At 37.9% G+C, this 22,233-nt stretch overlaps 3 protein-coding genes across 4 annotated transcripts in view; 1 reads left to right on the top strand and 2 right to left on the bottom strand.

Annotated features, from left to right (window-relative positions):
• The window catches only part of LOC142344868 (uncharacterized), a 577,092-nt gene that overhangs the window by 515,173 nt on the left and 39,686 nt on the right, over positions 1 to 22,233 (bottom strand). The gene's annotated exons all lie outside the window — the stretch shown is intronic.
• Positions 1,148 to 9,082, bottom strand: LOC142344860 (gelsolin-like protein 1). 2 transcript variants are annotated; one of them, XM_075396895.1, is made up of 2 exons: positions 8,840 to 9,082; positions 1,148 to 2,485 (listed from the first exon to the last, which is right to left on the bottom strand). In XM_075396895.1, the coding sequence occupies exon 2, from the start codon at positions 2,343 to 2,345 to the stop codon at positions 1,275 to 1,277; it is 1,071 nt and encodes a 356-aa protein (XP_075253010.1). In that variant the 5' UTR covers positions 2,346 to 2,485; positions 8,840 to 9,082; the 3' UTR covers positions 1,148 to 1,274. The 2 variants fall into 2 exon arrangements, with proteins under 2 accessions (XP_075253010.1, XP_075253009.1); XM_075396894.1 differs by lacking the exon at positions 8,840 to 9,082 and adding an exon at positions 5,889 to 6,043.
• LOC142344859 (uncharacterized) lies at positions 7,019 to 14,000 on the top strand. The gene is made up of 8 exons (XM_075396893.1): positions 7,019 to 7,173; positions 7,583 to 7,774; positions 8,852 to 8,922; positions 9,007 to 9,084; positions 9,667 to 9,736; positions 11,232 to 11,305; positions 11,575 to 11,730; positions 12,850 to 14,000. Exons 2-8 carry the CDS (start codon positions 7,649 to 7,651, stop codon positions 13,763 to 13,765), a joined length of 1,491 nt encoding a protein of 496 aa, XP_075253008.1. The 5' UTR covers positions 7,019 to 7,173; positions 7,583 to 7,648; the 3' UTR covers positions 13,766 to 14,000.

Raw genomic sequence — 22,233 nt, 5'->3', positions numbered from 1 at the left:
CTGTTATTGCATCCGAAAATTGTTAGGGTACGTTAGGGGCACCGCCCGGTCTAAAAACAGTAACTTAAATCTGAAATAAAAAAATATTTGAAGTTCTCAAATTCCAACCAATGGAAGATTTCTGTACTGTTTTCTGCGGCCAGGAGACCCCCCGTGGGAGCAGGATTCTTTATAAAATTTTTTATTGCGATTCTTCATGCGTTTTTGGGCAAATTTTGTGTGTCATTCTGTCAATAATTGGGATTTTGTGCTTAATTTCTTTTGCGTAAGTTTCTGCAACTTCTTGCATAAGGGTAAAGTTGAATGATTTTTAATTGCAATTTTGGCACTGGAAATGGTTTTCGGATAGTTTTTTTTACCAGTTTTCAAGAAAAGATAGTTTCGACCCATTTTTATGGATTTTTAAATTTTTTGTAATTTTTGATTTTTTCACTTTTTTAATGAAAATCTTTGCCTGTCGTCAAAAATCATGATAATTGTATTATAGGATGTTTTGGTGCCAAGTTTAACAGAATTCAAAATTTTTCGGAAAAAAAAACAATTTGAAATTTTTCATTTTCTGGCAGTTTATCAACCTCTACCCTTGAAACCAACTCTTGTAGTAATCTTTTGTGCAGGCTAAACAGAACTCCTATGGCATATATTTGGGCCTATAATTTAAGAAGAATAAAACTTTCAGTATTTTTTGAAAAAAAATAGATCACAATTTTCAAAATTTTTAACCAGGTCAGAAAAGTCAGAAACCCTACCAAGGTCAGAAACGGATTTCCATTATTCATCTCATTTTTGCGTCCTTGAGAGACAGTGTTTTCGAAAATTTTGTTGAGTTCATTGCGTACTTTCGTTAAAGTGCAGCAGCATGGTAGCGCGCGAAGGGCGCTACCTTCTTTTTGCCATTTATTTCTTAACAAAATAATGAAAACGGGTATCCCCTGCGAGGAAGATCTACTAGTGACACATGAACGCGTGGCCCTCAGGGGTCACTAATTAGACTAAATTGAGTCAGTCTTTGACTAGACCAGTCTTAGAAATGGATGTTTTGATTTTCCTGCTTTTAACGGCCTTATTCATTACATCCTGTTTCTGGTCTGATTTTTTAATGCTTTTCTGATTATTTATAGCCTCTGGACTCATGCAAAAAGCGAACCAATTTTGAAAATCTATTGTCAGCAGAATTCTATAAACGTTTAAATATTCATCATGTGTATTCTCAAGGCGCTTTTATATAAAAACTGAACAGATATAATTCATGTGAATCTTATTTAATGTATAGCTTATTTAAAGAAGTCGCCCTTCTCGTGGCCTTCTTTGACGACAGTCACAGGTTTGCATGGGTTATCAGTTCCGGCCAGGTATTGATTAGAGAACATGGGCCACTGTTTCCTCTCAGCGGGGGAGGAACCTTGTCCAATCCATACGTAACATTTGTCTGGTTTGTCATAAATAAATACGTCATTTGTGTCAAACATTGACGGAGAAATATTGTTCTCTGCAATTAGTTCGAAAGTCAAGGCACCAGAAGCGTCGGATAGGCGCAGAAGTTTTTTCCCTGTGGACGTGAACTTAGTTGACTTTCCGTCTATGGGTTCTGCCTCGGAGAAGAATTCATAAAAGGGATGATCAGTTTCAATGTCGCCATCATCGAGGGTTTCGCTCTGCATTTTGCCCGTTTTCTTCTCGTGGCAATACTGTGTTGCCTTGAATTTCTCATCTTTGTTGCAGCCTCGACCGTTCCATTGATAGATGCACTCTGAGCCTACCAAAATGTACACATCATTGGGGTCCAAGTTTTTGAGATTTCTGCCGACCTCTTTTACTTGAATTCCTCGCTTGTCTCCGTGAAAGTGGAACAGCTTGGGTTCTGCTACCTTGGTTTCAACGTGTTTAAATCCACTTGCGGCCCCTCCCTTTTGATACGTCAAAGCGGGAAAGTATGATTTGAACATCTCTGATTCGTTTTCCATGACCTCCCGATGTTGGATTGGTTTATCATCCAGCAAAGTGTCCAGTTCGACAGTTTTGTACGCCGCAGTTCCGTACTCGTCCTGGGTGCTGTACTTTCCGATCCAGAAATGCAAGTCATACAACAACGCATCCTCGCCTGGGTTCTTGTAAGTATGCAAGATGATGTACGAATCACCATCGAAGAACTTTCCATGGGCGTCTTTGGGCCAATGTTCAACTTGGAAGTTGTTAATTCGCCAGATCTGAAGGCCAACCTTGGTTCCAGCATTTTCCCAGGCTTTCTCAGTTTCCGCTGAAGCTTTTTTCACGTTTTTCTCAACGTCTGACCCAAAAAGGGCCATGTTTGAGTCTTTCCAGTCGTATTCTTTTGCTTTCTGCATCTTTGTTATCTGTTGTATCTAAACTTGGTATCTGTTGTTTAGTTACTGTTGTTGCTTTTGTTGTTGTCTGTAAATGTGGAATTTTCTGAATGTTTGCAATTTTGTGTGAATAACTAACGTGGCCCAGAATTGACGAACTTCTAAAAGGCAAATGAAGGAATTTATGCGTTGGTTATTACAGCTAACAAAAGTTCAGAAATAACAAGCGATGAGCTAATTAAACATATGTCATAAATCAGACCGTGATATAACTGACTTGGCGTAAATAAAGCCTTTATTGAATAAATATTAGCCCTTTTCAACAGAGCGTCAAATTCCACAAGTAATAAGCAACATGACCAGGTTTTGAGTAACAATTTTAGCAAGCCTATTATTTTACGTGCTGATATGGTGAGCTGAAGTTACACTTCAGTTGTGATTCAACTATATTGTAGTTTTGTGCTTTCTCGCAGCTGCCACTGTTTGCATTGTTGCTGAAAAATTCATCGCTTCAGTGACGTAAAATTTAAATAAGCATTAAAGGAGCGTTCGTGCTGCCATTAAATAGTAGCAATTGTAGTCAGCGGATCACACGGTAAACTTTTTTGTATTTAGTGGCGAAAAAGAAACGTGCGTGGTGGTTTGCTATTGTGCATAAAAAGGCATTTATTTCCACACAATTGTTTGAAGTGGATTTAGCCTTAAGTTTCAATCCGAACGCTATTTGTTTGATGTTCCTCTAAGCCTTTGTTTCGCGATTGCGTGCCTGCCTTTTTAAACTGGTTTTTGGTGATAAACTTTCAGCGCCTGGAGTGTGTAGTTTGTTTGGATTGGAACATTTTGGCGCCTTTAAGGAGCGAAGCTTGGGATATTGTTACGCTTAGTTTCAATGTCAATTCCCTGAATCAAAGCAATACATTTTTTCGGTAACAGTTAAGTGAGCTTTTCATGGTTGGTGTCTTTGAAATGTCAGATATAATATTCTTATCAAATGCTAAAACGATGAACAATATAATTCACGCAAGTGTTTGAGAATTCTCACTCCGTGTGGTTCAAATATTTTTTAAAATGAAAATCGATATACTTTCTCGGTTCAAGAATGTTTAGCTCACAAGCGACACCTAGAGTCTTTCAATCTACCGTCTTCAATCAACGTATTTATTTTATTCAACGCTTGAAATTGTTAGATTGTCTAAAAGGAAGATAGAGGTCAAAATACTAATTAATTAATTGCGCGACGTTTCGTTTGTTTTGAGAAAATGTTTTTTATTTAACGAAAGCCTTGATGTCTAAAAATTATTCCACATCAATTTTCAATGGTTGATTATGTAAGAATCTCTAGCGCAAGTCTTCGAACAAAATAATGTTTATTACGTGCCTCAGTACGAGAATAGAATTAATAAACATTTTTTAAACTTTTAGTAATTTACCTATTTGCCTTTTTGATGAAAATTTCAATCGCAACAGAAGAATGATGATGAATCCAAATTGTGCTACTGAAAGCTTGCTAGAACAGACTAATCCCAAAAAAAATGGTTCAAAATGTCATGCTACAAAAGCAAAAACATTATCACAGAAAACTTCGAGCTGAAAAAAAAAGAGGTAAAATGTTCTTTGGAATATATTTCAAATTGGTTATTTGAAGATTTTTGTTATTCTTAAGGGTGTGCACCATTAGAAATATAAAAAAATTAACTGCTCTCAAATGCAGATGACGTTTGAAGCAGTTTAATTTTTAAAGTCATTTGTTGAATTATGCGCGATCCAAATCTCTGGTTCATAATATTAAACAGCTGTAATCTTTGCAGCAGTATGCTATTAGAAGACGACAGAAAGATGCACAATTTTGTTTCATGTCAATTTTAATCACCAGTTGTTTTATGATAATCTCTTGTAACTTTATTGAATCAAGTTATTAACCCTGCAATAGAATGAAGATCATTTCTTGGTCAGAATCATTTCCTCCTATTTAGTCGGTCACGTTTTTCATAGCCAATTCTCGTATGTATAACAAGTTATAACAAATTTTGTGTATAACGTAATATAATCCACTTTATATTTTCTGAGAAACTATTTTCTAATGAGAAAAATAAAAATTGATTTCTAGAGTCTCGAAACATCAAAACGATTGTATTCATCATTAAAGTCTGAACTAGTTAGTCTGTTTAATATAATCTAGTTTTTATCTTGTGATTCTGACAAAGCAGAAACTATTTATAATAGCAAAGTAATTTCCAGGGAGTCTCGAAACAAGAAACGATTGCATTAGTTATTAAAGTCTGCACTAGTTAGCAAAATGAACATTTTTTCTAATCTGTTTGTTCGTACTTTTAAACGACAAATTTGCATTTGGTTTTATAATTCGTAAACGATGATCGTATACGTATTATGTTCTCAAATGCTGCTTTCTTCGTTTAAAAGTAGGAACAGAGAAATGAGAAAAAATGTTCACTTTGCTAACTAGTGCAGACATTACTAATTAATGCAATCGTTTCATATTTCGAGACTCCCTAGAAATTATATTTTTAATTTACAAAATAGCTTCCGCTTTGTCAGAATCATAAGATAAAAACTAGAAACTTAAATGTATTGAAAAGACGCTTCCATCCCAAAAAAAATCAAAAGTGAGCTTAAGACTTGAAGGGAAGTTTGCAAAAAGTAAAGAAATGATAATAGGAGTGATTTTTATGGCGTGATAGCCGAGAGGTAAGGTGTGTGATTGACACGCCAATGTTCGTTAGTTCGATCCCCTGCCTCCGTGAAGCTGTCTGTGTGAGGATGAGCTCTTACTTAACCATAGCTTCAGGTTGACCATAGCCTGACCAATGTTCGCTGCCATGATGGTACCACGTGAAAGTTTCAGACGCAAAAAAGTGGTCATAGTCACTGAAAAAGAGCGTTCATGCTCACTAAATGAACAGTCTGAAATGTGGGGAATAATAGAAAAAGGACAGCTGAGAACAGGCTACTGTTAATGCAGACTCAAAGCCTAATGCTGCTCCGCTGCGACTACGCAGAATCAATTTTTTTTTATTTTTTCATATTGCATGCTTTTGATAGGTTAAATTACTTCATGGACGCCGCAAATCTCAAGCAGCTGTTTTAACGTATCTCATTTTCCCTGAATTTCCCTTATAATGATCTTTTATTAGTACACCTAGTAAATTGACTTTTCTTAGAGGTTTAGAAGTGTTTTTTCTGCGGTCGGTGAAAAAACATTAATTTGGTCATCAAAAGTCAATCCCTGTTTGTTTTAGAAAAAATAATTGAACAAAGAGCGCCACTGATTTCAGATTTTGGCATTTCCTACTTGCAAATGTCTGCGTATGTCTGCTTGCATAATTTATATCCTTGGATGAGTTTGGTATTTTTCGCTAAACTTTGCCTGAAATCGCCGAAGAAAAGAAGATTAAAGTTATGAGATTGTGAACACTGTTTCTATACAAATATTGTGACCAATTTTTGGCACAAATCAAATTTTGAGGAAACAAAAACGTGCCACTAAAAAAATATTGAATCTACTTAGTTTCAACAGCCCTTGAAAAGGCTTTTTTCGACACGTACCTTTCAATTGAACGTGCTGTTGAGACGGCTTTCTGGTTTTGCCAAATTTTTTGTCTGGTCAAGCAGAAAATGTGACTAATGAATAATAAATGAAGCTTTAATGTTGTTGACGATTTTGTAAAATGAATCACTTTTCAGCATTGGTTCATTATGTTTATGGTTCTCTCGCTCTCTCTATTACTCTGACTCTTTGTGTTTAAAAGCTAAGATTTTGCAGGTAAGAGCTTGTTAAATGGTATTGTATACAAAGGTTAATTTGTATCAAACTCTCCGATAAACAACACCCCAAAAATAGAATCTATAAACTGTGCATGTAATATGCAGAGCTATTTACGTGTCCGGTTGAGTGAAAATGGATAGATAGTCTTACAAAATCATTTCAAAATTTGGGAATCGATTTTTGTTGAGTGTAAACAGACAGCGTTGACGCTGTTTTTGCTGTAAAAGTGAATATTTGGGAGATGATTATGTATGTATGGAATTGTCTAGTCTTTTTCCAACCTAGCAGGGTTGAAGAGACGACTATTTTACATGAGATAACTGCATGTACGTTCTTCAAGGGGGTAAAAAGGTGCAACCGAATAGATATCACATCCTATGCGTCAGCCATTTGCTGAAATTTTACCTGGGCTTTGTTCGTTACTTTACTTGTATCTTACTTTCATATACTTTCTCTCTGTTTAGAAAAGCCGTTATTGTTGTGTGGACTTTGTTCCTACTACTGTTTACCTTTTCCAAAAAAAATCCATCCGTATGCAACGTTGCTGATTTTTCTCCATTGTATGGAAAACTCAGATAGCACATGCTATCAAAATCAACCAACCTAAGTTAACGGCATCGTTGAGGTATAGATCATTTCAATTTGTTTCACGTAAACAGATGGCTTAATTAAACAAGATTTTTGCCATTAGAAATGCGTCATTGTAAAAGTAATTGCTCAATTTTCGTTCCTATTTGTCACATTTCGAAATATTTTGCATGTTTAATTTAGCTCTCGAGTAATTGTTTTCAATTTTTGTCGTCGAATTGCGTGCGATAATTGTTATCTTGCTAATTCCTGTACCACTGATAAGGAACAGGCAATATTTATTTGGCCTCAGAATTAAATGAGTACGCGCTAAATTGACTACATTTAATACTACTTAAATTGGTCATATTTTGTTTTAAACATTTGCAAAGCAGTCGCTATTTGCTCTTTTGTTGCTGTCTTAGTCATTTTCTACTTTGTGTTACCTTTGCATTGTATTTGTTATTTTGCTGGTTGAACCAAATATCTTTAGCTTTGGTGAGTACAAACATGCATTTTATTACATGCATATTTGTCAATGATTTTTTTATAGTTATGATTAAAGAAGTCGAATTTGAATGGGCGCCAATTTTGCACCTACCTTTAGATGAAGTTTGAAGCGTACATTAACGTTTTATAAACTAATTCCTTTGACCGGATATTGCGGTAAAATTCGATCACGAAAAGAAAATTAAATATTTGCTTGCTTCCGGTTTTGTGTTTGATCAACAAAAAGCGAAAAAAAAATGTTTGCCCTTCGTTAAAGTAATGAAGGAAAAATTTTGCAAATCTTGAAATTTTACTTTTTGGATTTGCAAATTTGAAATAGTTTGATGGCTTATCTTATTTTTTCAAAGCGCTTGGTATAAACTTATCAAGACCAAAGCAGAATAACAATTTTTTTCAGATCTTTGTGGTTCGAATCTAACGAGCGGTACGCTTTCAATCACTTTGAGTCTTTGCCGAATTGAGAATGGCACCCTCACAGTTGTACGTGGGCGGAATCACCCGCAGTGTTCGCGAGAGAGACGTGGAGAAGTTCTTCAAGGGATTCGGCCGAATTACAAACATCAGCATGAAAGGCAACTACGCATTCGTGGTAAGATACTTAGTTTTGATCTAGATTCTGTTAACAAGTTTTGTGTACCCGAAAGGCATTCATTCGTACATTGCTAATTGTTCATCTTAAGGCAAAATTCAAGTTCCTGGACAAAATTTTAAGTTCCAGCACTTTTTAAGCTCCTGGGATTACCAATTAGCGAAAATTGGCTATATTTATTTGGTCACATTTCTCAATGAAAAAAAAACGAATAAAAGGGGGAGATTTAGCTTAGAATGAATAAGAAAAAATGTTGACGATGACTTGTTAAAAATGGATAAACATAGATGCACTAATCTTCCTAAGAAGAGTCGAATTTAACGCTTTAGAAACTGAAGTGAAACTTATACCCCCACAGTACAAAAGTAATCAGAACAAAGGTGATTGATCAACATCATATTAACTAAACAAACAAAACTAAATCATGATTGTGATTAACCACAAGGATTTATTCACACTTTTAAACTGCGATAATGAAATCTAAATTGCAAAAATGAAAAATTAATACTCAAAATTTTGTGATTTGTTTGTCTTGCAAAACGCTTTGAGGGCAGAGAAGTAATTCGTTTTTGATAGGAGTGCTCTTAAAATTTTGGATTGTAGGGTGGCCGCCGTATTGGCCGACAGGGCGTTTAACCAAAAATTGAGAAATTTAACCGACAATTACCGACAAGTAAAATGAGCAATAAAACTTATTCTAAAGCTGTGATTGGCCAATTTAAAACACTATTTCGTAAGCGGACAATTATACCGCAATTTTATCATCAACTAGTGTAACGAAGGTCTATCTGCGGTCGGACCGTATTTTACCGCATCTGGCCATGCGTCGCGGGTCATGGCCATGCCTCAGTGGCCCGTGGGACTTGATATGAATCTATCACAACCGAAATACTGATTTATGGACCAATTATTACTTTTGGACTTTTATTACCAATTATGAAAAAATTGTCGACTAAATTTTGATTTTTTTCCTTGTCGGCTAAACGCCTTGTCGGCCAATTTTCCTAGCACCGGATTGTAGTTACATTTTAATTTACATTCATTGTGACCTGGGTTCTTACCTACCATCTGTTTCAGGACTTCGACAATCACCGAGATGCAGATGATGCTGTTTATGAATTGGACGGCAGAAGACTTCTAGGAGAAAGGTAGTTGGTAGTTTATATAACGACTCCCCTTGACAGTCCAATCTCTGTTTGATTGAAGTAATTGAGTCTTTCTGCTATTTTCAGAGTTCGCGTTGAGTTCGCCAAGGGGAACCCAAGAGGCGGTGGATACAGAGATAGACGATACAGTCCACCACCAAATAGGTTAGTATCAAATCCAACAAACATCCGGATCTTTTCAACTATCGCCTCTTATATTGCTAAAGAGACGCACTTCTGGAATAGCTTAAGCGAGCAGTTTATTGATCAGAATTTATGTGAACCTTACTTTTATGTTTATCTTGATTGTTGGGTACAAAAAATCAAGTATAGCTTAGAAGGAGATGCAATTCTCTTCTAGGTATCAAAGGGGGAAGGGCGACTGTTGAAAAGATCCAAACCTCGACTAAACAAGTCCCTCACGAAATCGCACCAAATATTTTAAACTAACAAAATATTTAAAAACAATCAGAGATGTGCTAAGTAGTATTATACAAAATTTGCGTATAGTTTTGTAGCGTATGGTTACCGGCGCCTAAATCAAATCTAAATGGAACCTATGCAAAGTTGTTTAGTGTGCAAAATAATGATAGACGTCACTTGTATTATCAAATCTAGATAGTTGATAGTTGGAATTATTGACATAGAATCTGACCCTTGTGGGAGACATACTGCATGCTTTAACTAAATTGTTGCTCTGTAAGATAACCGAGCGACTGCTAGATTAGATTTGCTTTTTTGTTTCAGATATGGACCTCCTCTGAGAACCAAGTATCGACTGAGAGCTGAGAATGTGTCCTCCAGAATCAGCTGGCAGGTTTGTTATCTCTCATCTTATAGAAACTATTTGCTCATTTATTGCGTCTATTCATAACACTATGTAATCATAGACATTTTGATAAGTATTGCGATTTACCAATTTCAACAAGGTTGACCTTTCTTTAATTTAGACTTCACTTCTCTCTGATAAGTCTGGAACTGTATCTTTCCGCCCCCTTGCGAAATTGTTACTATTTATAATGATGATTGCGGTATCTAATAGTGCAGCGTTGTATCATGTTATGTAATTGCTAAAGCTACTATCTTCTGGCTGTACAGACTATAATAAATGGAAAAGCAGTCATTAGCAGGCAGTTTTACGAAAGACAGGACAGATTCAGTTCCACAATTCTTGAGACCTTCAGATGTACCCGAACTGCATAACCTTACTGTCATATATTCCGATTAAAATGCAAATTTGGCGTAGAATTGAAAGTGGTGTGATGATTGAGGTAATGGTCAGCTTGTCTTACGTAGCCTTGTGGCACTGACCTTGTGGCACATTGCTGGCAATGACAGCACTCCTGGGTGAACAGGTTTGAACATGCTCATGCAATCACTCATGTCCTGCCCTCTCTCATGACAGGGTCGGGTTCGGTCAAGTCAGGCGAGAGCTGACAGTGTTACCCAGACAGGGATGCTCCCTTTTCTGGCCTCATTTTCCAGAGCAATCTGGTTCTATCAACTCATATGACTGGCTTGGAATCCTTTGCCAGCAAATGCGCCAAAGCACTTCAGATCGAGAACAGAAGACGAATGCAGAAGCTTATGTGCAAAAGCGGCTTAACATCCGCTAATTTTGCTTTATTTTAAATAGCTTTTGACTGGCTCTGCAGATTAAGACGCTGGTACAAGGTTTGCAGGAGGACAGTTGAGGGTATCCGGTGGTTCAAAGCCGGGGTTCGTTTGAGTGTATCAAGACTTGACCACCTATCACTTATGTCAATGACAGGGGAACCTCGGGGTCCGTTCACATTTTGGTCACCGCATGCAGTGATGCCTGACTGCTGGGCTACAGTGGCATTCATGTCCATGATGTGGCACCTTTCTCTATTTAGTCTCTTAGTGACCTAAATGTAAGACATAGACCGAATTCCGGCAAGTTGTTCTTTACAAAATGCTGGATTTTGCTTGCTTAAACCAACTTAAATGAAGAGCTATTAATTTATTGCTACACCGCTTATCTGGAACAAAATTCAAGAAGCCAGACGCATGCTTAGCGAGAAGGGACGTATTGAGACCAGAGCGGGCGCTGAATTCTCTCATTGGACGAATGGATCCCTGCCGGTTATGAAAAGCGTGGAGCTTCAGCTCTGGATTCCTTGAGGTCGGACTGGACCACAACCTACACCGCAATGTTCAACCTTGGAGCCTTGTTTCTAACCACGCTTAGGGCTGTTCTGCGTTTTGAAATATGTATACGTTTCCCACCATATCTTGAACATATGGCGAAGACTTGTGTCTGTCTCAGGTTACATTTTTGAACTGTTTAGGATCTCAAGGACCATGCAAGGAAATACGGAGAAGTGACTTACGCCGAGTGTCACAACTTGGAAGAACGCGTTGGGTAAGTAATACGGAACAGAATTGATCATAGTATGAATTTTCAAATTGAGCAGCATTATCCGAGAACTTAAACAATGTTCTGATGAACAGAGCATGTTAAAAAGTAAATGAGAAGAGTTTCAGCTAATTCTGAATGTTGAATAAGCCGAATAATTCACTATTGACAGCTCTATATTGTTATGAACTTAGAGGAGCAGAAATACTACTTCTAATTATTATAAAAAAAACAGTACACTGAGGAATTTTTACCCTAAGTTGTTTTGTGTCTAGGTTCATGGAATTTGCCACCTACGAGGACATGAAACGTGTGAAGGAGAAGATGGATGGACTGGAGTTGTGTGGGAGAGAGATCAAACTGGACACTGTCAAGATCAGATCCCGCTCAAAGTCCTCGAGATCTAAGTCCAGATCACGGCGAAGATCCTCGTAAGTCAATTTTAATCTCATTAGTTATTATAGCCGCACAGCGATAGCTGGGGCTATTATTGGCCTTCTCTTGGTTTTTTACAATTCAAAGAATTTGAATTGTATTGGGGCGCTGTCTTTTTTTCAAGATCTGTTCACACATTTTCATGATTTTTGAAGTCAAATTGGAGTAGTGATTTTGGTCACGCCGAAACAGGAAATGGAGCGAAAAAGCGAGTGGTTTTGCGGCGTGAATTTTTTTAGCTCTAAATTTAATGTAGAGTGAGAAAACGGTGTTTGAACAAAAATTTGCTTTCTCGCTAGTGGTTTTTCGTTCACATGCGGCAATTTCACTTTGATTTTTACAGTTTTTTTCATCAATTTTTTGGATCGGATTTTTTTTCTAAATGGTTTTCCCAATTCATTCGTAGTCCGTTCTTGGTCTTATTTTCTGTTAAGTCAATGAAAATTTGAATTGTACGTCAGGACTTGTTCTGCTATGTTTTTTATTTCGCGATTTTTGTTACGACCATATGACGTCATAACCACTTCAAATCTGCTTTTTATTCATTCGTTCATGCAATTTCATCTGAAGTGCGTGCGTGACGTCATTTTTTGCTCTTAGTGGAGCGAGTTTTTTTGTTCATTCGCGTGAATAAATTTTTGGTCACTTGACTTACCTCACTCTCAAAAATGACATCCTCACTTTGAAATTGACTTTTATTTACTTTCATTCAAAGAGAAAAGGTCAAATGGGTGTGTGTCACTCTAAATGAAGGTTATTAGAGAGCAGCTAATAGAGGCAGCAAAACTTATACAGATTTTGAATCAAAATAGAACATATCAGCCTTCAATGAAAAGACGAATTCTTTGGTCTGTCTTTTTTACTGTTTTTTTTGAGACTGCAGATCTACGAAGCTATTGCGGCTATTTTCTGGCAATCTGCCAGCTATGTTATATATTTCGCATAGATATTTGTTGCGTCACACATTTTAGTCTAGTTTTCTGATGCCTTAAAATCAACTTTCAAAGAATTGAGCGTGGGTGCGTTTTATATAGCAACGTATTACTTAAAAGTTCTATTTGCTGTTGATATTGAAGCTATGACTGGTAAGTGTTTAATCAAGTTGTTGCTTGCAGGAGGTCCTCCAGTCGATCGAGGAGCCGACGCCGCAGCAGCCGAAGTAAATCAAAGAGCCGTACTAAGTCCAAAAGTGGGAGCCGAGATCGAAAACGACGACGTCGCTCCTCAAGTGGATCCAGATCCAAGAGTCGATCTCCGAAACGCGAAAAGTCAAAGAGCAAGGATGAATCCAAGAAAAAGAAGGAAAAATCGAGAAGCCGATCTAAGGATTCAAAGAGCCGTTCGCGTTCAGTTAAGAAGGAACCCTCAGAAAACAAAGACATTGATAAATCGTCTCAGGATGAATCCGAGATCATGAATGGTGATGTAAAAGCGGAACCTGAACGCGAAGCCTCAGAGCCCAAGGAATCTGACACGTCGCCAACCAAGTCGCGAAAATCACGATCGAAAAGCCGCTCGGAGAAACGCAAGCGAAGCCGAAGTGCAGAGAAAAAGAGCAAAAAGTCGAAGAGCAAAAAATCGCGCAGCCGATCTCGAAAGCGGTCAACATCTCGATCGCGCAAACGAACCAAGAGTCGATCCCGCAAAAGGTCAACCAGCAGGTCTCGCAAAAGATCTAACAGCCGGACGAAAAAATCTCGATCACCGGCAAGACGCAAATCGTCTCGAAGCCGATCGAACCGACGGAAGTCGAAGCGATCACCTAGCCGAAGTGCTGAAAAGAAGAAACGGTCGAGATCCAGAAGCGCCTCGAGAAGTCGATCGAAGAGTGGTAGTAAGAAAAAGCCAAAGCTTGAGGATGAAAAGCGTGAAAACGAAAATGGGGGTGAGAAGTCAAGCCCATCACCTCGAGAGCACCCCAAGTTTGACCGAAAGGGGTCAAGATCGCGATCAAGAAGCATGTCAAGCGAAGCTGCAGGTCCCAAATCTAACGGACACGGAGACGATGCAAGGCATTCTGACGATGACTGAACTTAAGTTTTTTTACAACCGTAAACTCTTTGTAAGACACGATATGGTTTTAATTTATCTGTTTTGAGTTTCCATTGAGCCAACTATTGCACTGAAATTCCTACCCTGTGACTTTGATTTATAACATTACTAAAAATGATGATCTCATGAAGATAACTCAGTTTATGTCCGACCAGTATTTGTTATTTACATGACCTGTAATATTGATGTTTGACGAAATCATAGTTGAACTCAAGTTTTTCATCGCATCTATTATTTTGAGCGTGGTTAGAGAGGCGCGAAAGAAAAGTGACTTCGCAGATATCAAGGTTCTATGTTTAACCTAATACGTAGATCGGCGTATAGAACTTTGAGTGTAACTTCGACTCTTGCAGCTGATACATGAATTCACAGCAGCAACTTTCGAGCTATGTTCAACTAATAACTCTGAAGACCCCCCCCCCACCGTGGCTAGCTACTGACAAAGCCAACAGCGCGCCGGTCGTTTGAGAGCAATTCGCCCGACGTTAGTCGGTTATGTTTTAATTAAGCGAGAATTACCTTGTGCTCAGTACACGTTTCTAGTAAAGTAAATACCGTGATATAACATCATATTCAGTCTCCTAGCGGAGCGTTAATGCTTTACACGTTTATCTGGACAAGGTCCAGATTTTGGCGAGAACAGTTTCAATTTTTTTTAATTTTGACTTCGGTTAGCTGAAATTGATGCCTCATCTACAGTATCTGGGGAGATTTAACCCATAAAATAAACCAAAGAAGGAGAGAATGCTGTAAAAAGTAGACCTGAGGGTAGCCCGCGTAGCAAAGACTCGTTCCGATCAAACCTGAGCAAGAAACGATTAATCAGACAAAAATCGTGCAAGATTGGTTTCTCGGGACGTAAGTACTGTAAGCCACTTCTACCTTGACAACTTGTACAGATTCATTTTCTCCAGGCAAAGTTTCCGCAATTTGTCCGAAAGGCCATATCCCACAAGGTGTGAAGTTTTTGAGCATCCGCACTAGGTCATTGACTTCCATCGAAGCATGCTGTTCGGACCCTTTACTGCGCTTTGTCATGATGGGAAGATGCTCGATCTAGACGTCTCCAGACGTGGTTTATAAGAAGCTGTATGTTTTCCGCGACATTAAGGATGCTGGCATGGTTGACGCAAAGTATCCACGTGTTAGCGAGTTGTAGGGTCTTTGTTTCACAAAATGTTTTGGGGTAATGAGTTGTTCAATGTCTGGTATGACAGCTACATTTGAAAGAAGTGAAAGTTGAGCATGTTTTCGTTCTCAACCGTGATGATGCCGAAGACATCTGTTGTGAGCTCCTTGTTTCCTAGAATGATTAAAATATTTCTATAAGCATTTCGGGCCAACCGTTCCCAGTCGCCAATTAATGCTGTCTCTGTGTTTGTCGAAATTTTCACGTTCATTTCTGCATCAGAGGTTCAGACGCAAAGCAATGATTGTCGAGATTTCGCTGGTTGCAATAAGTTTTGCTTTTTTTAACTCATGGTAAGTTCTCATCGACTTTTTTGCTGCAAAATGCAAGAGGTTGTTGTTTATCTCACGGCATGACTCAGTGTGTCGCACGTGTGACCATGTACGTGAAACTGAGGTCATAAAACTTGGTAAATTGGGTTCGATGAACAAGAGTCCAAAAAATCAATTCCTGTGGTAGCGAGTGGGAATACCGCGTGCGTACCTTGGAAACTGCTTATTTGAAGCAGAAACATAAGCAGCTGGACACTTTGAGCTTCAAACTGATAGCAAAAAAACATCTGATTTAGATTTTTAGTTGTTCCTTCCGATTGAAAAGTCGCTGTAAAACTAAAACTTTGACCACGCGGGTTCCTTATTGTACGCAGATTCGTTAGTGTCAGGCAACGTATTGCAATTTGACATGATGAAATACTGTTAATTTTTGTATTTGGAATTCCTAAGGAGCAAATTAAAGTCGACCTTGTCATCTCAATGTTCTTTTTCTGCATGATTGCATCCTTCATTTAGAGTCTAATTTAAATTCTCTTCTTAGCGGGTGAATAGCGAAATGGAAAAATTTTCTGTGAAGCTGGTTTTATAACTATGTGTTTGACAGAACTCTGCTGCGTACCGCTCTTTGTTTTTTTGTTCCTTTTTTGTTCTTTAGAGCCTCAGGAGCCGGAAACCAATTAGGACACAACTATTTTTTTGTGAAGTGTTTTGACTACGCGTCCCAGTTATTGCTATATTCAGCTCATGTTTTGGAATGCTTCTAAATGAGTGACTTTGCATTTACTGATAACGAAAATTGTTCTTGGTTTTTTTCTGTAATGAATCCAAAGAAAAATTACTGCTGCCCTTGCATATGTAGAGGCATCAAAAGAAGACAAGCAATTAAATTTATTTTTTTTCAAATGGTCGGGAGACAAATTGCATGCTGGAGAGGTCTCAATTGAAATTGATCAGAAATACCTAATTAATACCCATTTGAAATGGTTTTCGTAGTTTCTAATGCAACGGTGTGTCCCATTTTAATTCCAGATGCCATAATTGCTGCAAGATAAACTTGAAGCGAAGAATTACTTGTGAGGCGATCCCAAAGTGGTCAAAAATTGACGCTCCTGGACAAAAAATTTCTCTTGGGGCGTAGAGTGCGGGGTTTTGAGAAAATTTTTTAATGGTTTCACGAAAAAAGTTATCAAGGTTCTTTTTGTGATTTAATACAAGGATGAAACTCTCTGACTAGTTTATGTCTTGTCAACGTGATTTCTACGATTCGGGACTGCAATACCTGTGCAGTTCTTGTTAATTATCATCTAATTTAATGCAGTAAATATTATACGATGTCATAATTTGATTATTGTTTTTATGTTGCTCTCCAACCTTCATTTATCTCGAGACATTATTTCATGTCTCCCGCTTTTAACTTTTTCTTCATTTATTCGATTGTAATTTCCCGCTGCATGATCAGACACGTCTGTTCACCTTTATTCATTTTATTGATATCCTCATCAGTTGCCGCAGTCTCTTTGATTCCAATCCGCAAATCAAGCTCAGAAATAAGTTAGCATTTCGCCTGGCGAATTGAGATAACAAATTGAAAGTTTGCTTTAGCGCGGCGAAGTTAATAGTATTTTTTACAAAATATGACAGGGACAATTCAACGGACGATGGTTTATTTGAAGCCTCCTCTTTGTTGGATTTCTTTTACTTGGGCTACGGGTTCGCGGTTTTTTGCTTCGGTAATTTTGGGCTACAAATAAACGAAGTTTTCTATGTAAAATTGGGCGTTTCCTGGTGAAAAATCTGAAAAGTTTTTTGAATTATCTTCAGCACACCGAATTTGGGCAAAGGTTGCCATTGGTGCAAGCAAGTTGGTGCAAGCCGCAATTACTGACTTTGTGAACTGATACTGCATTACGAAGTTTCTGTTAGGCCAAAGAAAGCAAAGTGCCGATTGATCTTCTTTTTCGAGAGCAGTTTTGCATAAACATGCTCTCAATATCTTCAAAGTTCTAATTTAATAAAGAAAGACATAGCGCAGCCAGCAAGCAAAAGGACTCCCCTAAGAATCGACGCGTTTTTGGATAAACATACACCAGACCAACCTCTCCGAAGGAAAAATCGGAGGGTACAGTATAAACCAGCCTTGCTAGCCATGGATAACATCCTCTTGGATAAACTTCTGGGTTCTAAACCCGAAATGGTAGATTTGCCCCTTGAGCCTATGTACGAAGAAACGATCATCGGATCTTCAGCTCAATCAGAACGCAAAATCAACAATTCTCAATTGCGGACATTTTTGAACGAGCCAATCCACATTGGGGGTATTATTCGAACACCTGTAAATAGCAAGGGATGGCATACATCAGCTGCCAGTCGTTGCTGATGGCCTCAAATCGCTCATCGGTTGCGATCTTGTTGATCAACTAAGACTTGCATTCACACAATCCGCATCGCAACAAGGTAATCAAGTAAAAAATATCTCATCACATTCCGCAAAAGAAAGAATAGCATTTCAATTTCCTGAATTAATAACTCGTAAATCATGTAGGAAAATCAAAAAGTTTTTAATACGTTTTCAACCTCGACACCAAAAGGTAAGATGTTTACCTAATATTTTGCAAGACAGAGAAAATACTGAATTTTAAATTTATTTGACGACAAAAACACATAACAAAATTTACAAAATTGTCCAGACGATTTTTTTTTCTCACCAATTGTCACTTTTAAAAAGGACCAATCGAAAAAGCGTGCACTTGACTCCACAATCTTAAATAGGGCAATCCATAAAATTAAATACCAAAAGCTTTACATTGATCCTGCGTCGCAAAGCACCACATATTTTTCAACATTGGACCTGACGTATTCTACAGTCAATGAAATCTAGACCCCGATACAGCTAACAACTGTAATTTCAAAAAAATGAGCGGTGATTTGAATTGCACACACAGATTACAAACTGCATTTTGGCCTCACAAATGTGCCTGCGGTATTTCAAAAGACCGTGTATTGCAACGTAATAGGATTAAAAAAAATACATATTGCTTCCCTGATGATTTTCTAATTGTTAGCAAAAGATCAGAAGATCAAAAACAACATGATCAAAAAACAAAGATCAAAAACAAAAGATCAGAAGAAGAAAAATTTGCTACTAATTCGTTCCACATAAAGCTTGCATTAAGGAGTATTGTCCACAAACTGCAATTTTGTAAACAGAAAACAACAAAGATTCCGCCCTTCGAAGCTCACTTTGGTAGAAAATCTAATACTCCGTTTAAATTAAGCTGTACTACACCTAAGTTGTCTAATATCTCATACTAGAATGTTGTAAGTTTTATTTAGAAGAAGACACAGTTAACCCTGAGAATATTTTTCCCAACGGCAAGTGTAAGAAAAACTAGCGGAGCGCCATAGAAGTTAAAAGGGTATGACACGGGCCACTAAAGAGGCTAATGAATGCGAAAAGCGCACCGATAGAGAGCCCGGATTCCTCCGCTGAACTCACTACCGGCAAATTCAATTCTCAGAACGTGCGGTGCAACTCAAAGTGGCCCGCAAAGTGCATTCTAAACGCCGATCAAAGAAGAAATTTGATGGCCTCTATGAGGTACTGGCACCTGGATCCACCATCATCAAAATTAGTCCAACAACCTAAACGATCAAGGTACCTGAAAAGGCAATCTTCACAGTTCACAATAGTGACATTGCAAATATTGGTCCCAGCAGGAACGCCAAACAACTTTGAAAGCGTTTGCAGAGCGTTGTGGATCATGCATAAGCGAAAAGTTGGTGGGAGAAAAAGTGCAAAGCCACATCAAGGAAATCACTCGAAAATTGAAAGGCGATGAAACGACGAAACACAAAAGACGCGCGCGATCCGGGCAGTCGTATGCCATCATTTAAACCGAACGTCGCACGCGCCATGCGAGGCCGCATCCCCAAAGTTTTTAACTTCTCGGCACTCAGGGGCCAAAATGAAACAGCGAATGTAGATTCGCAGAGCGAACTAGTTATTTTTTGCCGACTGCCCCGGCCTCGGCACTTCATCAATTTGCTCGCTCCATGTCTACAACAAACAAGGATAAGGAATTATCGGGACGCAATCGGCGAAGCCCAAAGTGAGGGTTTTCAGGGTATTTCATCTGATTCTGTGATATCCGCTCAACCAAAATAACAACAAAAAACTGGCGATATTGAAAGTTTTCTACCACAAATTGTTTCTGTTGTAGAAACTGTACATTCTATCGCAAAACAAGCTCCAGAGGAGAAAAATATTTTGCCGGTGATCGGAAATGTTTCGCGTCCTGACCCGCAGGTGCGATATCTAGCGGAATCCAGAAGCCCAACCCCCGAAGACGATGTCAAATCCATGACAGTATATTCGGCGGAAGAGCATGAGAGTTTAGAATACACAAACTTAAACTCAAAAAACTTACACTATGTTTTAGTAGATACCAATAGTTATGATAACCAGCAAAAATGTTGTCACTTCATATTTAACCGGTTGCCAAGTATTAATATTGTATATTTGCTACTATTTTAATATATTGATCTAATTGTACTTTTTTCGTCGTTCAGGGGGGTATGTGATACCTGTAAATTTCTTGTTAGTTATCATTTCATTTAGTTCAGTAAATTCTATATGATGTCATATTTTAATTCTTATTTTTGTGTTGCTCTTCAACCTTCCTTAACCTCCAGACCTTATTTCATGTTTTTGCCGCTTTTAACTTTTTATCCATTCATATGATTGTATTTTCCCGCTGTCTGCTCAGACACCTCTGTTCACCTTTATTCATTTTTTTGATATCCTTGTTAATTGCCTTAGTCTCTTTGATTCCAATCCGCAAATTGAGCTCAGAGAAGAGTTTGCATTTTGCCTGGCGAAATCCAATCTCTATTTGAAAGTGTTTTTTCGCGCAGCGAAGTCAGTGCTAATTTAATAAAGTACGACATGGCTCAGTTAGCAAACAAAAGGACTTCCCTACGAGCCGACGCGTTTTGGGATAAACATACGCCCGACCTACCTCTCCGATGGGAAAATTGGAGGGTAGAGTACAAACTTTTATTGCTGTGTGCTTGACAGATGTCTGTTGCGTACCGCTCTTTTTTTCTTTGTTCCTTTTTAGTTCTAAAAAGAATTTTGTAACGAAATGCGAACAACATTAGCCCATGAGCAATAGTTTTGTCCATGAGCAAAAACGTTGGGTCGATGACTGCTTTGTTTGAGATTATTATAAGTCGAGTCCAATCATAGGTACGTTTCTTTAGAACCTCAGGAGCCACAAACTATTTAGAACACAACTTTTTTTGTGAACTGTTTTGACTACGAATCCCAATTTTTGCTACCTTCTGCTCATGTTCTGGAACGCTTCTAAAGGAGTGACTTTGCATTTACTGATAATGAAAAATGTTTTTGTTTTTTTTCTGTGCAGAGATAAATTACTGCTGCCATTGCTTAGAAAGAGGCATCAACAAAGACGAGCATTTAACTTTAAATTTCAGTTGGTCGTGAGATAAATTTCAGTTGGGCGTGCTGGAGAGGTTTCAAATAGAAATGATCAGATATACCTACTCATTTGAAATGATTTGTGTAGTTTCCAGTGTAACGGTGTCTGCCATTCCAATTCCGGATGTCATACTTGCTGCACGATAATCGTTAAGCGAAGAGTTACTATTGACGCCATCCCAAATTGGTCGAAAATTGACGCGAATGGACCAAACAATTCTTTTGTGGAGTAGAGTATTGCATATTGTGGAAATTTTTAACGGTTTTAACAAAAAAGTTTATCAGCGAGGTTCTTTTTGTGTTTTAATACAAGGGTGAATTTCTCTGACTAGTTTATGTCCTGTTAAATCGATTTTGGCGCTTCGGGACTGTTATACCTGTACAATTGTTGTTAATTATCATCTTAGTTAGTGCAGTAAATTTTATACGACGTCATAATTTGATTCTTATTTTTATGTTAATTTTCAACATTCATTCACTTCAAGACATTATTTCATGTTTCTCGCTTTTACTTTTCCATTCATTTATATGATTGTATTTTCTGCTGCTTCATCAGACACGTGTTGACTTTTATTCATTTTGTTGTAATCCTCCTGAGTTCATTCCTTTTAGTTTGTCAATTCAATATCAGTTGCCTTAATCTCTCTGATTCCGCTCCGCAAATCAGGCTCAGAAATAAGACAAGGACAATTCAACGGGAGGATGGTTTATTTAAAGCCTCATCTTTGTTGGATTTTTTTTACTTGGGATACAATTTCGGGGTTTTTTTGCTTCGGTAATTTTGGGCGACAGATAAACGACAAAAATTTTCAATTAAAAATTGGGCGATTCCTGGTAAAAAAGCTGAAATTATTCTGAACTCTCTTCAGCGCGAGGAATTTGGGCTAAGGTCGCCATTGATGCAGGCAAGTTGCCCCAATTACTAATTTAATGAACTGATACTACATTACAAAGTCGCTGTTTGATCAAAAAAAGCAAAATGCCGATTGATCTTCTTGTTCGAGAGCAGTTTTGAATAAACTTACTTTCAGTAAATGCAAAAATTGTAGCAATTTTTACGCGAAAACGTAAAATTATGCAAAGTAAGCTGTTCAGGATATCCGATCTTGCTAAGAGATGGTATTTAACGACTCCTCTTGGAACTTCGAAACAGCATTTGCCATCCATCGAACTTTTCTGGGGATTATTCAGTTTTTGAGCAGGAAGATGTGGCAAGAGCCATATGTCATATATTCATTCTACGGGAGTTTTGCTTAAGTCTGTTGAAAGCAACTGAGGCAACTGATTATATCGGAAGTGCAAGGCGTTTTCTAAGAAGAACTTTTTTCTTATCTGGCAGAAAGATTACGGAAGATTGAAGTTTCAAACTCCCAGTCTAATGTCCAACTAAATATGGTAGCCCCAAAAAGGTTGATTTTTGTTTTCAGATTTAACTTCAATTAGATTAGTGAAGTTGAAGGTATTTTCTGGAGAGCTCCACCATTTT

Source organism: Convolutriloba macropyga, chromosome 8 (assembly GCF_964194025.1).
Source record: "Convolutriloba macropyga chromosome 8, txConMacr16.3, whole genome shotgun sequence".
In the NCBI taxonomy this organism is placed as follows: domain Eukaryota; kingdom Metazoa; phylum Xenacoelomorpha; order Acoela; family Convolutidae; genus Convolutriloba; species Convolutriloba macropyga.
This window is presented reverse-complemented; position numbering and strand designations above follow the sequence as displayed.

Bases quoted from the DNA above. Each gene is read 5' to 3' on its own strand.
- LOC142344860 (XM_075396895.1), bottom strand. From the start codon at position 2,345: ATGCAGAAAGCAAAAGAATACGACTGGAAAGACTCAAACATGGCCCTT.
- LOC142344859 (XM_075396893.1), top strand. From the start codon at position 7,649: ATGGCACCCTCACAGTTGTACGTGGGCGGAATCACCCGCAGTGTTCGC. The intron at 7,775-8,851 runs GTAAGATACTTA...CATCTGTTTCAG, and splicing joins AAGGCAACTACGCATTCGTG to GACTTCGACAATCACCGAGA. The intron at 11,306-11,574 runs GTAAGTAATACG...TTTTGTGTCTAG, and splicing joins AACTTGGAAGAACGCGTTGG to GTTCATGGAATTTGCCACCT.